The 15,807-nt window shown below is 47.2% G+C and overlaps 3 protein-coding genes across 3 annotated transcripts; 1 reads left to right on the forward strand and 2 right to left on the reverse strand.

Moving 5' to 3' along the window:
- Positions 1-262: 262 nt before the first annotated feature.
- Positions 263-3,767, reverse strand: F4812DRAFT_193172 (uncharacterized protein). The gene has a single exon (XM_047930150.1). It carries the CDS (start codon positions 3,449-3,451, stop codon positions 437-439), a length of 3,015 nt encoding a protein of 1,004 aa, XP_047794118.1. The 5' UTR covers positions 3,452-3,767; the 3' UTR covers positions 263-436.
- Positions 3,768-5,482: 1,715 nt separating this feature from the next.
- On the reverse strand, positions 5,483-7,764 carry F4812DRAFT_193237 (glucosidase II beta subunit-like protein-domain-containing protein). The gene is made up of 2 exons (XM_047930152.1): positions 7,490-7,764; positions 5,483-7,435 (listed from the first exon to the last, which is right to left on the reverse strand). Exons 1-2 carry the CDS (start codon positions 7,592-7,594, stop codon positions 6,038-6,040), a joined length of 1,503 nt encoding a protein of 500 aa, XP_047794119.1. The 5' UTR covers positions 7,595-7,764; the 3' UTR covers positions 5,483-6,037.
- A 3,611-nt stretch (positions 7,765-11,375) lies between these two features.
- Positions 11,376-14,012, forward strand: F4812DRAFT_193317 (uncharacterized protein). The gene is made up of 2 exons (XM_047930153.1): positions 11,376-11,943; positions 12,015-14,012. Exons 1-2 carry the CDS (start codon positions 11,569-11,571, stop codon positions 13,806-13,808), a joined length of 2,169 nt encoding a protein of 722 aa, XP_047794120.1. The 5' UTR covers positions 11,376-11,568; the 3' UTR covers positions 13,809-14,012.
- The last annotated feature ends 1,795 nt before the right edge of the window (positions 14,013-15,807 follow it).

The raw sequence follows: 15,807 nt of genomic DNA on the forward strand, positions 1-15,807 counted from the left end.
TGCATGTATTTGATATTATCTCGTGACGAAACTCTCGAATTTTATTAGTTGCACTCATGCACTGATACAATACTGTTCTTATTATCATCACCCGTCTCCTTATCCCTCATTCCCTCTTCATATTGGGCAGGCCTGATCGAGCGTCTTCTTTATCGAATGATATCTCATAGTCCCTATTGACCTAGGATTCAAAATACGCCTCCCTTTTCTCATATCCATCCATTCCATAACGTCGTACAAGTGACGTTCTAGCCTGAAAATAATACACAATACTCTTACATGCTTCATTACACAGAGCCTAAAACGTATAGGTTTCGTATGCTAACACAGTATTAACTGCTTCAATTTTGTTTCGACCCAATGCTCCAGCTTGCACTGGCCTATTGGCGTCGACATCTATCCCGTAGTCTCGACAGTTCCCATGCGACAAGCATTTTCAGCCCGTCTTCGTTTTTGAATTTCCTATTCTTCCGAGACCCAACCATTTTCTCCTGCCGCCGCCCTGTGCTCCAGTAGCTGTCGTATTTGTTTGGATTATAGTCGTCGGAGTACTTGGACGCGACGTCTCGGCGGCTTGCTGTTGTGGTGTAGCTAGGTCGGCTACCCGAGGACCATTAGTCCCTGAGAGGAGCGACATACCGCGGCTGCGCATAATCGGAGGAGGGGTCGCGCTCTGAAGGTCATCTTCCACAATGCCCGGGGCACGCCAAGGCATAGTTGGCGGTGGTGGAACGCTATTCCTTCCCGAGGGCTTTGTTGTAGACCTCATCGTTTGGGGTATCGCTGACAACTGACTTGGAGTTGCAAGAGGGGCGGTCGCCTCAGTTGCGCTAGACAGGGCACTGGAGTTATCAGGTCCTTGTCTTCTAAAGAATGAGTTGAGACCTAAACCCCGTCCCTTGGACGTTTGTCCAGATATCGGGGGGTAGTGATTTCGTTTTCCAGGCGTTGTTGTCCCTGCGTTCTCGGGCTGTCCTCTAGTGTATGATGGCATGGGTGCGGCAGAATCTATACTATTACTCCTACCTCTCCCCTCTATACACTCTGTGGCTATACTGTTGACAGGATGCTTCTTAAACTTCCCGCCAGGTGGAGGTGCTACACTAGTGCTACCGGTACGCGCATGCAAACTTGATCGCCGATCAGGGGTAGGAGGTGCAGATTCCATGACCGGAGGATCAAATACTTCTGTCTGCGATGTTTGCAGTGAGCTAGCCATTTCATCGATAGGATCGCGTTTCAAGGCCGACACCGGTGAACCAAGATAGCCATTACCTCTCAGGGCTCCAAAGATAACGTCCGTTTCCCAGCCTCTAGCGTCGACCGGAAAGGAAAATAGATCAGGGGATGTAGAACGCCCGCTTCCGCGCTGTTCTGATAAATCTGTCTGATATCTATTCGGCTTCATGCTCTCTTTCATCCAATAATCAAAGCTGTCTGTTTCAGAACGGGCATCTGCGCCACCGTCCGAGTCTGAGTCCGATCCTAAACTGGCTGCCCTGGCATGGGAACTTATAGTTTCGGCCGATGAGTGTGGTCGAGGCGGGAGGGATTGTGCCAGCTGGGGAAGATCAGAAAACGTATGGGCGTTTGCGATTGACATTGGGATTTGCCTATGGCTAGTAAATGCTGTAGTATGTGCCTGTTCGTTCGAGGGAGCTGGGTAAGGAAGCTCTCTACCAAGTTCTCTACCAAGAGCCCCAATTCTATCGTAGATAGACATGATGCCATTGTTCGTCACACCTCTTGTTTGTGTGGCAAGACTATCTTGAGAGTGGGAAGAATCCTGTTGGCTTCGAAGTGTTGATGACGAGACGGTATCGGGAGTAGGAGGAAATGCGTGAGGATTAGAGAAATCTCTGTACATGGGATAATTGGTTAGAACTTTTTGCAAAGCCTCTCTTTTCTCCTGTTTGGTCTTGCCCTGCTGAGGCGGATGTATAGGGGGCCTTGGAAGAGTGGGAGTCGTGGTACCGCTACCACGGCTGGGCATAGTTTGTCTGGGAATATCGCCACCGACCAGTATTTGTTTTTCAAGTCGTTCAATCTCCTGTAAGGGTGAATGTAGGTTGATAACGTTATTTATAGGCCGCGTACGAGCTGATATTTTAGCACCTCCGCTTGTCATCTCCGGAGAACCTGTAAGCATTTGACTTGGATCGGCAGTCTTTTCGATGTAGCGGCTTTCCCCCTTCGTATTCATTGTTGGCGTCGGTGAACGATCATAATAATAACTTCCATCCATGCCTGCCACGTCCGCTGGTGCCTGTAGACCCTCCCTCTCGCCCATATCCTTGATACCGTATATGCTAACGAAAGAGCTCTCGCTGAGTACGCTTAGATTAGAGCTAGCGATACGATTAATATCACTGGGAGCAGCGCTTGACTCGGAAACTTTGCGCATATGCATTATACTAGTTCGTCCTCTCAAAACCGCGTTGCGTAGATTCTCAGTTTGCTGGCTGTGCTCGGAAAGGAAACTGGGCACTCGTCCGAGGCTATTCACATGCGCGGTTGAATGTGGCACGTTGGGGTCTACCTTATTGGCAACTACAGACGCGGCAGCAGCACCGGTTGTAGCAGATTCAAGATTGGGATGATCCGACAAGGAATGGCGATACGAGCCGTCCGCCTCAACTCGTCTGACCATCTCTCTTTCTCGGACCAAATCATCAATTCGAGCTTCTAGTTCTACTATCAGTGTAACGGCCTCGGCGAGGGCATCATCCTTCATTTCCAACTCGTGGATGATACTCTCATGAAGATCTATCATCTCGCTTTGCTGAGATTCGAGTTTTTCAACTCTCTCTTCTAACGCTGTTTGTTTCTCTCGTCGGTGGTATAACTCCAGCTTTAGATCAAAATTCTGTTTGTGTAGTGTTGACAGGGTCTTCCCGTTCGAATTAGCTGCTAAATTCAACTTGACAGGCAAGCGCGCGTTATTGTGAGCATTTCGTACCTGTTCCATCTGCCTTGCCCCCATCCCTACGTCTTTAGCCAAGTCGTCGCTGTTACCCGACCACTGCGATCGTGCTGCAGAGGTGGCACTTCTCTTGATGGGCGAATTTTGCACACTCCTATCTCGGATATCGCCAGTAGAAGCGCTCATATCAGCACTCATTTTGCTCGCGTGTCTTTCTATTCTTTCCCGCTGCAGCCGCTCTTGCAGAAAACTAGAGGCGGACGCCGTCGGTTCTCGTAATTCATTGCTGGATTCTCTCGATAATCGCGATAGAGGCCGACCCCCTATCGAGCTTCTGCTGCAATGGCTGTGGTGGTACTTGTGTATCGGGTGTGAGCCCGTATGAGATGTTTCCCGTGGATACGAGGAGGTACTAGTTGAACTTCTCGACGTCATCTGGGTGTTCGCGGTGCTAGCACTACTAGCTCGCGAAGGTGCGCGAGAGTATAAACGCTCACGTAATTCCTTCGGTCCTCCGCTGCTATCCATGATGAGAGACGTTGTAATATTCTTACAATATTTGCCTTTGAAAGCCTAGTAGTAGTAATGAGGGGGGGCGAAATAATAATTGGCAACCCTATCGTCTGCAACAATCTTATGCGACCGTGTAGAAAGTAAAAGGCCGTAATTTTCGAAACAGCGATCATGTAGTTACCAAGTTGACGAGGTTCTTGTAGATAATGGGGCAATTCGCAATGTATGGGGTCGAAGGTGGGGATTGAAGAACGTATTTGCCTGTTCGAGGAATTGAACGCTTTGATATCGAGATCGAACTCTTGTATAATGTTTGGAATAGTGGATAGAAAGATGAGTCCACAAATAGCTAGTTCCCTAGAAGAATGAATAGGGATATGGATGATGTTAGGGAGAAACAATGATAATGAACTAGATGAAAGACCAGTTTAACAATGCCCACCAGGTATCCAGGGTAATAGAGATAAAGAATGTACGCAATAACCGGCGATTATAGGATGGAGATCGTGAAAGAGAAGTGAAAGGGAAGTGTAACGTTGATGAGGCTCACAAGGCTCACGAACAATACACTAGGATGGGATCATGGGAATTACCTAGGAAGAGAAAGAGGTAGAGAATAGGTTAGGAGGTATGCACTAAATTCTTCTCTAGCCTAGTACAATACCAGAATAACTTGGGTAGATTGTTAGGCAAGCTAGGTACCTAGGTACCCTTACTAGGTAAACTCTAGCAAGGGAGACCTCTCTTGCTTCATCTCCCTGTTTCGCTTCTAGGAATGCTGAAAGCTGAATTTTTGCATTGTGAGCGAGCTGTCTGTTCTAAAGCTTCTCTGTTAAGGTCCCCCCCGTTTGGTCCCTTCGTGTCGGTACCTTTTCAAGCTAATGCATGTATGCATGTGTCTAAAGGGGAACCTGCATGTTTAAGGGTTATCATTACCGTAAGTAGCTAAGATCCATTCGTGGTTCTGCTAGCTGATATCAAATTCTAGCCAATAAATCTTGGTAAAAGCCCTGTACCTTTTTTTTTTTTTTTTTTTTTTTAATCGTCACAGCCCGCTTGAACCGGGACTAAGGAACACTGTAAACCTGGCTTCCATTATGCTGGGAAAGACTACGATTGGTTTACGATTGGTTGAAACGAGAATATTCTTACAGGGCATACAGGGTAGTTGAAGGCAATCGTTTCCGACAGTTACAGTGGACATTTTCATCTGTCTTCCATCCCCAATGTGATGTGACGTCCGACACCATTGGATCATCGCAGTTCGAGGTTCCCTTTGCTAAACGCCTAGTGTTTATAGGATGCATGTGTTTGATTCAATGTGTATGCGAAAATAGCAGTCTACATCCTGAGCAAAGATATTCAATCCCCCCCCTTTTTTTAAACCTTAGAACAGGCATCCGTGGAATAAAAGACGTCAATTTTCCAAAGACTGTACAAGGACTTCCCCACGATGGCACGAGCCTTGGCCAGGTTGGATGTCGTCATTGATGGGGGCAGTGAAGTCTCCATCGTCTTGGTATATCATTATAAGTTAGAAAAATAAATCTGATATATGATGATATTATATTGTATGATCCTAATTAAAATACCGAGTCGAGAGGTTGCAAAAAGCATCAGCTAATATGACCCCGTGCCCTTTGCCTACCTAAGGTAGGTACCTTTCTGACAAGCTGTAAGATCACGGCCAGAAGGATAAGGTTAATTCCTCTTGGAATGTCAGTTTATTCTAACTTTTCGGTTTGTTTTTGTTTTATTTTTATTTTTTTAATAATCGTTAAGGACACACCGAAACCTCCAAAAGAGCAAGCCATACTATCGTAAGAGCAGTACGCATCTGTGATATATATGACGTCTCCAATTAGTTGGTCAACAACAATTTATATTGTTCAATTTCCAGCGTCGGTCGAGCCCTGCTTGATTTGACTGCTAAGCTTGGAACAAAAGAAGCACGCAAGCTCCAATAGTCCAATCGGCAGACTTACTTACCATTGGACAGGATTGCAGAGCTCGTGAGGGTAACGTAGTAATCTTTATATGTAGGATTTCTGCCCAGTTTAGGGTTATCCTATCAGAGATACATGACGAGGAGGTATAGCTGGAAACGTGTCAAAGCATTGTGGATGCCGGTATACCGCGATTAAGTCAGTGTGATAGGTATATTATTAATTGGATGTTCAGCTATACGAATCGGCATTCCTGTTGGCAAAATGTGTTTACTCATAGTCGTATTTTGTAAAATTCCATGGGCTTATTGGGCTCAAGTAGCAACTGAGACGCGTTGCCGGTTAACACTACTCTTCCGTCAACTACTTCTACCTAAAGCATTTAGGTAAAGTTGGTTGGATTTCCAATTCCCTCAAACCCCAAGTTGTATTGTAGATGAGAGAACAGCTAGTAGAAATGAAAGTGGTGTGGCCCAAGAGACGTCGATACAACCTTTCTACGATAACGAGGAGGGATAGAATAGAACATCATACAGTATAGTAGGTTATCTTATTAGAATCGACGGTTTTATTCCGGGAGCCTTATAAGATAATGGATTGTGATTAATCCTATCTGCCTGCGTAACGCCGTTTGCTATGCCAAGTAACCAGTATTTCATAACTCTTCCTTGAAGAATTTCTCCTCGCTACCTGCTGCTTCCTTTTCCTCTTCCTCATCATCACCATTGGATTTTTTGACTTCGTCAGTATCAACCACACTATGGATTTCTCGAGCGTTGGCGTCCCCCGGGACTTCGACAACCTCGAGCTTCCAGCCCCTGTCCCCTGCTAGCTTCTGTAGCTCCTTTCTCAGTTGCTCAATCACCTCGGGATTGAGATCTAGCTTGGCCAGTTCCTCATCGGGGAGTATTTCGACCTTACTACCTTCTTCTTTGCTGGCTCCCTTGGCTAGCACCTCGACGAGGGGTGGAAGGTTAGAACTTCGGAAGTTTCGCGGCGGAGCTAGCTGGTGTGCTGCTTTCCCGTCTTCTCCCCGTCCGAGTATTCGTCGACCTCCGACTACAATTCCACCAATAGTGACGGGAGCCTTCACCTCCCCTTTAGCCTTGCCTACCATAGCCGACTGCGCCTCCAGCGTCTTCTGTGTATGCCAAGCCGCTTCCTCCGCTTCCTGTATGATGGCGCGGCAACTAATGATATTCGCCTTTTCCTCCTTGGGTGGCTGGAAAGCAACGTCTACACATAGACGAGGGGTGTGGACTACCATGAGATACGCGCAAGTTGTTACTTCTTTAATCCAGCCAATACGATCCTGAGTGCTGCCGGGACTACAGTGGTATTGTATCTCAATTGTCCGCTCTCGGCCAGTCAAGTCACAAATAGTACCGTCTGCCATTTTTTGAACTAAATATCGCTGATCGCCCTTGACCTGGAGTTCTGTATTTGGCGGCGGCGTCGTAGCAGGCTGTTCCTTGTTACCTGCGGGTGCAGGTTGTCCACGACGTGAAGAGCGCGAATTGGAATGCGGATCCTGAACTCTCCCAAGGACGTATTCTGCAGTATTAGGGTCTCTCACAGGAGGACCGCTCTTGACGCTGGCGGGATGCGCATGGAACTGGACAACGTCACGGCCATAGCAAAAGCTATAACTCCACCAACCAGACATGTAGTAGAGGCAATTGCCATCAAGGCCGCTGATGAGATCCCAGCCATGCGCAGAAGCCCTTGCTAGTTCGCGGGCCTCCTCAGCCTTAGCTAGCTCCGTGGCAGTTTTGTTAGGCGCGGGGGGAGATTCGATCACAGGTATGGCGCATAGGTAACGATGGGGAGGGGCGTTCATGATCTCGTATGATTCTGTTAGCTTTCGGTTGCCATCGTCGTCCCCAATGCTGCTATCGGAATCGGGCCTATCGTCAGCAGGCTGTATATTGGAGATGATATCAGTTTGGCCTGGTAAGTTGGCGTCATAGTTGGTGGGAGAGGGGCTGGCTTTTTCAACCAAAGCCTGCGCATCGGTTTCCGATATATATGACTCGGAGAAGACTACTTCAAACTGGAGACGAGGGGATTAGTTAGCTGCAAAAGGTATATGATATTTGTAACGTACCTGAGGATATGCTAGAAGATCGTGGTGGATGCTAAATCCCGGCTGGCGAGACTGGCTCAGCCCTAGCAAGCCGCTTAAAAGGAGTAATGCTTTCTGACGGCCCATGATGCCGCTTCGTCAGAGAGTATATTACATGGAAACGTGTGGGTTTAACTACAATTTGTAAGCCGATAAGTCAATTATAAGTCTAGGTTGAAGCTGTGTTGATTTTGGGTGTTGGTATTGTGTATTGGTAATGGTAATGGGATTGTTAGATGCGCCGGCGGGTTGCGCTTTTGGTTACGTACCTACCTAAGGCACCTAACCTAAGGGACCTATCGAATAATGACAAGGTGGCCGGTGGAAGAACGGTGTTATCTGATCCGTAAACGCAAAGCCGATAAAGACACCAGCTTACCTAACCTAAGGCAACTTCATTCGTATTACCTAGTATGTACCTAGGTACCTAACCTAACATAAATGCAGGTGCCCTTTTTGCCGGGTTAGTCACTTGGCCAGGTGTCTCCCGTTTGCTCTCTTGAAACAAAGCCGTTCTCGAAACTAGAAATCTGCTGGAGAGCAACCTTGAAGCTGACATAGGTCGTGACAATTTGTAGGTACCTAGGTACCTACCTAAATTTATTTTATTAACTACGAAGTACATGCAAATATGTAAATGAAGTTCAAATCTAATAATTCTCTGCGTTTGCACAAATTCCACTACTCCTAACGCCGGCGCCTTTCCGTCAGCCACTGGTTAGCCATCGACTCGTTGGGCACGTCACACTACGTGTTGGAGAGACCCAAGCAATAAGCACCGGAAGCACGATCTAATCTCCCGCATCACAGCTCGGCACGTTCTCGTCCTACCTCCTTACGTCAATCCCGCAATGATATGCTATCCGACGGATGACGATAACACAATGCCCCGGAACAATAGTTCTTATCGCATATGGGCTGAACCACCAATGATGTACCATTGTTAAACATCGTCGGAAGTCATACTATGTACATATTGCATTGCTACCGATAACAAACCATAGAAAATTAATTGTACGAAGCAGCCGCCGGTGACGTGATGATCGAGTACCTGAATCGACACTTTAATCCTGGAGTACGGGATATGACATGTCGACTAGGCGGACAAAAAAAAGAAAAGTAAATCTGAAATGACCCAATCTTACATTGAAAGATGCGTTCGCCGATTCAAATGTACGCCTGGGCCGCGGTAGGGCCTAGGAGAGAACGTTGAAATAATCCCAACGTCATTCATCGTTGAATTCCAACGGCTTACATGGTACTGAGCTTGGACGAACATGGTGTTTATGGACGTATGTTGCGAGAACGTTTTAGTTGCTCGATTATATACAAGACATTACTTTTAGAGTAGGTATACACTACTAGGATCTGCAAATCTACGAATTTACTAGTATCTCTGAACAGAACACCACGATTAATCCGATATGAAGTCGAATAGGATGTACGTTTATTTGCTTCCCAATGCTCATTCGCGCTCACTGTCTCATACATCTCATACATGCATAGTAATAGGGCGGCGACGGGTATAGCCAGCGATGAGTTGTTAAATGCCTACATGCCAAACCTGCTTACCTGCCTACATCGACGGTACTACTTACCTTAGGTAGGTATTATTAAGGCTTCAATACAATGTACGATGTACATACTATAGTACATAGTACGTGCTTTATGCTCTGACATGTCCTAGTAACAATGTCCTGGGGCGCGGCCAACCGTCGGCCGCCAGGGATCTTGTCCGCCTAAAGAATCATCAGCCATTCAAAAGGGTCGCGGGGATGGTCGCCTCACTCTCTAAAACCCACTTGACTCGTTGAGACCCAATGAATGTTATATTCGTCAAAAACAGGGCAAACATTGGCAACTAGGATATGCAAGCTATCGCATGCATTGTCCTTAACTCCTTGGACGATGGGCACGAGGTTTCTCCCTTGCAAACCGTTGCGCGGTCCAGCTCTTCCTTTTGCCTACTATGTACGTATTCATCGTTGGTGTTTGTTTTTTTCCCATCCGTGCTGCGCTTATGGGCGTCGAGGGAAGGAGGGGGAAAAAAAGAAAGGAAAAAAAAAAGATCAGCCAATCTCGAGTGGACCTCAATAAGCAAGATATCTCAAGCAAGAAGAGCGGCAGTTCTATTCGTGCAATACAATACTACCTAGGTACTGCGTATTATTTACGCACACGCATACTACTATGAGGTACCTAACCTAACCTAAGTACTACTATAGTCTGCACAAATTATGTATGGAATAGGATTGGAGTAGTACCAGCACTTTACCACATACGGATGTGTAACACAGCTTACGCAAACACGACTCGATAAGTCAATCCTATCGAAATGCAAGATGCAACCAGCGAGATTTTCTTTCCCAGTTCTACTCCATACTATGGTGGTACATAACCTGGGTAGTTGGTAGTACCTAGATACCTTAGGTACATATAATATACCGTTTAAGAGGTCTGAGTTATATCCATCCCTCTCTCCCTTATATGTACCTAATGCAACCCCACGTTTTTGAATGACGATGAACAGAGAACGGATACCTAAAGGAAACATGCATAACCAAGTATGTACGTGTGCGTGTGCGTGTGCGTGGCTTGAGCGAAACGAGAAAGATTCGGAAAGGTGTCTGAGCGCTTGAAGTCAATATTTTTTATCATTTTTTTTTCTTTTCTTTTGGGTTGCACATTCACCTATGAGTAGGCTTATGTGTAAGTGATGGTATTCACATTTCTTAGCCCGTCTATATCACCTAAGTATTAACATCTATAGATAGATCTAAGTGGACCGCCATCCCCTCTTCAACACCAAATTTGACAACTCGTCATTACAAAAAAATGGAACTGGCAATGGCGTACCTAGGTAAAGCCGTCTATCCAACTACCCGCTGCCACTACTATAACAGTTTTATTAGACTTCGATAGTTCTTATTAAACTACAGCCACATATGCTAGCTACAGTAGCATGGCTTGGTAACATGTCATATACACTGCTTACAGTGCCTTCGGTACTTCACCTGTTGCCCTGATGAGTTTGCAGGAAGCAACTGCGTTGGATATAATGCGTACTACATAGTATGTAGTATGTAGTGGTAAAATTGGCCGATCGCTGAATTGGCTGACTGCGTCACTCGGGCGAGGGGGGGCCCTTGCAAAGAGTGCTGGCAAAACTGACCTGTAAGATCCCGCAATAGAGATTCAAGTATTGAGCTCGCTCTACGGATTGCATTTTGCAAGGTTACATCACATGAGGCGCATCTCGAAAGGTCCAAGTTTAAAGTTCAAGTGGACTTCTTCTTGCAGCAAGAATCCCTCTATGTACAGAAGTTTGACAGGCCACGACGGCCCATCCTACCCTCCGGAAACCCCCCCTTCCAGTGGGTTAGCATCGACTGACGTCCCTCTCTAATCCCTCTTGGATCCCCCCCCAAACGCCCTGTCAAATCACACAAAGTTTCCTGGGACGCTAGCTTGTCAGCTTGTTTGGCATCCATTCGACGTTGCAAGGGTTTAGACAGCCAAACCTGGCCAGGTTGTAAAGCCAAGAGTTGCAAAGCCAAGAGTCGATCTAAGCCCGCGGGATCCTCGTAAATTAAATACCTACATACCGGTACATGCAGACTGGGTAAGCGTATCGTGGGAGAGCGAACGAAGATTTTAGACCCGCTCTTGCGCATGGTCCAAAGCCTCGTCTTGCACTGACTGGTACATAATTAAGCAACGTCCTTGAGGTTTTTCTGGTCTCTGGGTATTCCGAGTCTGTGTTTCGTCCTTCCCTCATTCCCCATACTTTTCCCAGATTGGATTTCAGTCCCTCAATAGGTATTATCCTCGCCTAATAGGTCTCGTCGGCGAGACAAACATAACATCAGCCATCCTTGTTAGGCTTTCTCCCGTCGAGGGTCTACCCCAGCGAGGGTGTCTGTCTTAGTGTGAAAAGGGGGAGAAGAAAGAAGCGAAGTGTTCTAGAAGGGCCAATTCCGCCTCATCTACCGCCTTTTAGCATCGTCAAATTACCCCATCGTCATTGATCATACTTCCCGTGCGAATTCAATTTTAGCACAATGAGCTATTGTCCAAATCCGGATCTAGAGATCAAAAAGCTCCGGGCTTTGCTAGAGCAGAGGGATGCCGCACATCGGGAGGCAATGAGAAATAAGGACGAAGACCTTCGCAAAGCGAAGCAAGAGATATCGCAGCTACAAAATTCTGTTTATCAATCTCAAATAACACCACAATTCTCGAGCCCAAGCGTACCTAATACTTCTGCTATCCATAATGAGTTTCAACTGTCGAGTGCCGCCACGCTTGCCCCGCCTGCCACGCCTGCCACGCCTGCCACGCCTTTCCATCAAGATGGCATGTCGAGAAGTAATACAGTTCCTCGCAGCAATGGTATCCACGTGCATAATCGTTATGAAGATGTTGCACGACAATCTGTAAGATCTCTTCTGACTATATCCTCGTGCATGACTGGCCAGCGCCCTCCATACTGACGAGTGTTCATTAGGACCGACATAGCAGTAATGCCTACGCCATCAAGCGCGCGAGAACCATGTCTCAACAAACACCAGTTTCGCAGAGGATGGACCGCGTCGGCTCGAATATATCTACCCAATCTGCTGGCCCTTTCACAGGCAACGCACCAATATCACCCCAATCACGCACGCATAACGGCGGTATGTATATGAGAACTGCTGGCACGGCGGAGTATGTAGACAGGGACGAACCTACATCATATGCCCTCACCCACTCACAGTCTATGCGGTCATCTCAGACATCAAGACATCGACACGACATGCCTACTCTTTCGGAAGCAGGGCCCATGACCGGCGTGATGCTCGACCCCGAAGTCTATTTTGCGCAGCATCCGTTCCAAGAAGAACCGCCTCCCGCCATAGAATCGTTCGGATCATCTGTGCCTTCGCAGAGCCAAGACGTTGACGTACCTCAGTTCAATATTACAAATGTTTCGGTTTGTGGTTCGATGACTACGGCACCTACATATGACACTGCGCCAATGACCCGAACAAATAGTTTGTTCGACAGCCAGTCCGTGTCCGGCGGTGTGCAAATGATGACTCTCGGGTCGCAGATGTCTCAGGGCGGCGAAGTATATTATCGCGAAACCTCTCAACAAAATAATGCTAGTGATAATTCACCATTAGGGAAGCGACCTTACTGCAGTGAGGACGCTCTTATTGCCGTGGGATCCAGCCTCGCTCCTCCATTTGCTCATCAATATGCTGCGTCAGCGCCTACTGACACAATTTTGGCGTCGGATATGGAACGATCGGTATCCAGTGCGAGCATGGCTAGCACTCGATCAAGCTCCTCTCTTAAGGTTCGGGCCAAGGACACTCTGAAGCAACAATGTCAGCGTGCTCTGAATGCACCGTTGAAACCGAAGCCGAGAACGGAGCAGGAAACGTCGGAGTCGCATACCACTACGAAGAAAGATGGCAAGGCAGCCATCGCGAAGACAAAGTATGTACGACCGAAGCAACCTAAGGTCTACTGCGACTTGTGCGATGAACACAAAGACGGATTTCGTGGCGAACACGAGCTTCGGCGTCATAGGGATGCCAAGCATCAGGCTACCGTAAAGAAATGGATATGCGTTGACCCCGCCGCCCACGGTCTCCCTATTGGCATACCGGCTGTCAATCCCCTCAGCAAGTGCAAGGCATGTAAGGCGCAGAAGAAATACGGCGCATACTATAACGCAGCCGCACATCTTCGCCGCACTCACTTCAAGGAGAAGCCGTCGCGGCAGAAGAACAAGAGCAACGGTGGCAACCGCGGGGAAGAAGACAAGCGCGGCGGAAAGGGTGGCGGCGATTGGCCTCCTATGAGCGAGTTGAAGAACTGGATGAAAGAGATCTGGGTGAGCAAGTATGAGCAAGACGATGACGACGGCGACGACGAAGATGTGGCAAACCTGGTTGTGGATGTCGAGTCCGGGGTTATAGAGTCGTATCCTACCGACTTCAATGTGCCACACAAGATATCGAATCATGATGCATTCGCCGAAGTAAACTACGGAAATCTAGTCGTCAATACTGATGTCAGCTATATCAACGGAATGCCATTGTCGTCCGCTGACTTCAACTTTAACAGCGGCATCTCACCTGTCACCATATCGCCTGACTTCGCCTCGGACCTTTCGACCATAATTCCCCAAGACAACATAAACCAATATAGCTCTGCGCTTTCATCGTCCGCAACAGTGACTCCTATGACCGCTTTTCATGAGGTACCGCGTATGGAAGATTTCGACTTCAGCATAGTGTACCCTCAATGATCTTTATTTGCCTGGGATGATAACAGCCTCCCAACCGAAGCCAAGCTGCGTTTCTAGTCGACTGTTTTTTTTTTTCCTTGTTTTCCGCTGTCATTTCCATCACGACATTCTTCGCTTATTGTTCAAACGGTACACATACTATTATCTTTCGCTATACATCTCATTTCGTCAGCGGCGCCTCTTTTCGACGTCGACCTGTTCTTCGCTTAGCCACGCCATCGCAGTTCCCCTAGGTTACTACCTAGAGGGGTATTAGAACTATGCTAGGTTTTCATTCGAGTTACATACGACCGCTGAATTTTCGGCTCGAGGGGCACCAAGTTACTTAGCCCACAACAACATACTCTTCTAGCAAACTTTACCGCTCCGAAACATAGCGCAGCTATCCTTGCTTGTAATGCTTATCCCCTATAGGATATCTTCAGGATATTTAAGCGACCTGGAGGCAGAGCCTCTCACATTAATCAATCCTATTACCATCGCGGCTCGGTTCTGGGTATTTGGAAATAATATATCCTTATTACTTTGCTTTATAAGAACAGGGAGCCCCCGGGGATTTCCCCCCTCCAGTGTTCGCATGTCTATGCTTGTCGCCTGGGCTGGTAGACGGGATGAAAGGGGACCCGGGAGAGTGCAGTGAGTTTTGATATTTTGGCCTAGCGCGGAGTTTTGAGGAAGCCATAGCATGGTAAACGGACAAGGCAGCTGAGAAATGGAGACTGGATATCTCTTAGAGGGTATTTTCTGTCTTCATTCCCGGGATAATTTTATACTTGGAGGGGGAGGGGTGGGGAGGAGGGGGTCATGAAGACAAGCTTTTGTCTGAGCTTGAGGCAGGTTGTCATTGTTGCCACCGGTTGGAAAAGGATCATATTAGATATCGGGTGGATATGTTGGTTTGGGTATTCATCTTCTTCCCCCTTTTCTTCTTTCCTTGTTCGACGTACTCGATTGTATTTTAATGCCTTTATAATCAGTTCCAGCGGTAGTTGGATACTCCCCCTATTTTATGGAGGAGTTGCTGTCCGACCATCTCTTTGGCGGACTGGCAATTAAGGTGCGAAAAAAAAGCACACTTGCCAACTCAGTTTATTACCTCAATTCTTTCTCGATGAATATGCCTCTCCTTGTTCGTAATGGCAACTAAGGATTACTTGAATACTTGTAGCGGCAATGTGCAAGACACGTAGCTTTGCTGTGGTCAGTAGGAAGAGTCTGGTCTACATAAGAATTACTCTTCTAAATTCCACTAGTTAATCTATCCTGGATAATAAGGAGCTATGAAAAGACCGGCATCCTTAGACCCTCTGTGCTGCTGCTATCGACTGGTCCTAAAAATATATCTATGGTAGCATCCCCCATTCTCCCTTAGCAGAACCAAAACTACAATCGGCGTAGTAGATGGATTTTACAATGTCCCACCTAACGCCGATAACATCGAGGCGCAAATAAACGCGTATATAACGGACGGAGACGTCATAGTTACTTCCACCGGCCACAGTCGGAGATGGGAAAGGAGATGGGAAAATCACAGTGCAGTACTGCAACATAGCCTTCCAAGTTGTTCCATATTTAGATGATACAGTCTTACCAGTGGCGCATGGCTTGCATCGCATTTAATGCCGACACGCAGCCGCAGAATGATTCCGCAAGCCGTTCTGTAGTATTGTACGTATCACCGTTAACATATCCTATTTCAGGGCTGGCCAATCAATCTCACCAAAGTCTAGATGGGGTAAGTCTATTATTGTTTCGTTGCGGAAGATGTCCCAGGACCAATCGAGCTGGCTTCCAACTCGAAGCAGGCCAAATCAATCCCGTTCTAAAATCGGAATCAGCTGGTACAAATACCCTACATCGTAGCAAATAGTTCCTTCTGTTACAAGGCTTGGAAATGCCATCGCACTGCATTCGTTATATGTCGTGCGAGTTCCCTAGATAAAAGTCCCGCCGGCGTGCTCGGGTCAACTATGCACTTGGAGCCCTCTTGAGAAGACAC

The sequence above is a fragment of the Daldinia caldariorum genome (genome assembly GCF_022478825.1).
Source record: "Daldinia caldariorum strain CBS 122874 unplaced genomic scaffold F4812scaffold_2, whole genome shotgun sequence".
In the NCBI taxonomy this organism is placed as follows: Eukaryota; Fungi; Ascomycota; class Sordariomycetes; order Xylariales; family Hypoxylaceae; genus Daldinia; species Daldinia caldariorum.

What these genes read in the sequence shown, in the direction of transcription:
- F4812DRAFT_193237 (XM_047930152.1), bottom strand. Translation starts at nt 7,594, where the DNA reads ATGGGCCGTCAGAAAGCATTACTCCTTTTAAGCGGCTTGCTAGGGCTG. An exon ending in ATCTTCTAGCATATCCTCAG is followed by an intron (nt 7,436 to 7,489) that starts GTACGTTACAAA and finishes CCTCGTCTCCAG; the next exon opens with TTTGAAGTAGTCTTCTCCGA.
- F4812DRAFT_193172 (XM_047930150.1), bottom strand. Translation starts at nt 3,451, where the DNA reads ATGGATAGCAGCGGAGGACCGAAGGAATTACGTGAGCGTTTATACTCT.
- F4812DRAFT_193317 (XM_047930153.1), top strand. Translation starts at nt 11,569, where the DNA reads ATGAGCTATTGTCCAAATCCGGATCTAGAGATCAAAAAGCTCCGGGCT. An exon ending in AAGATGTTGCACGACAATCT is followed by an intron (nt 11,944 to 12,014) that starts GTAAGATCTCTT and finishes AGTGTTCATTAG; the next exon opens with GACCGACATAGCAGTAATGC.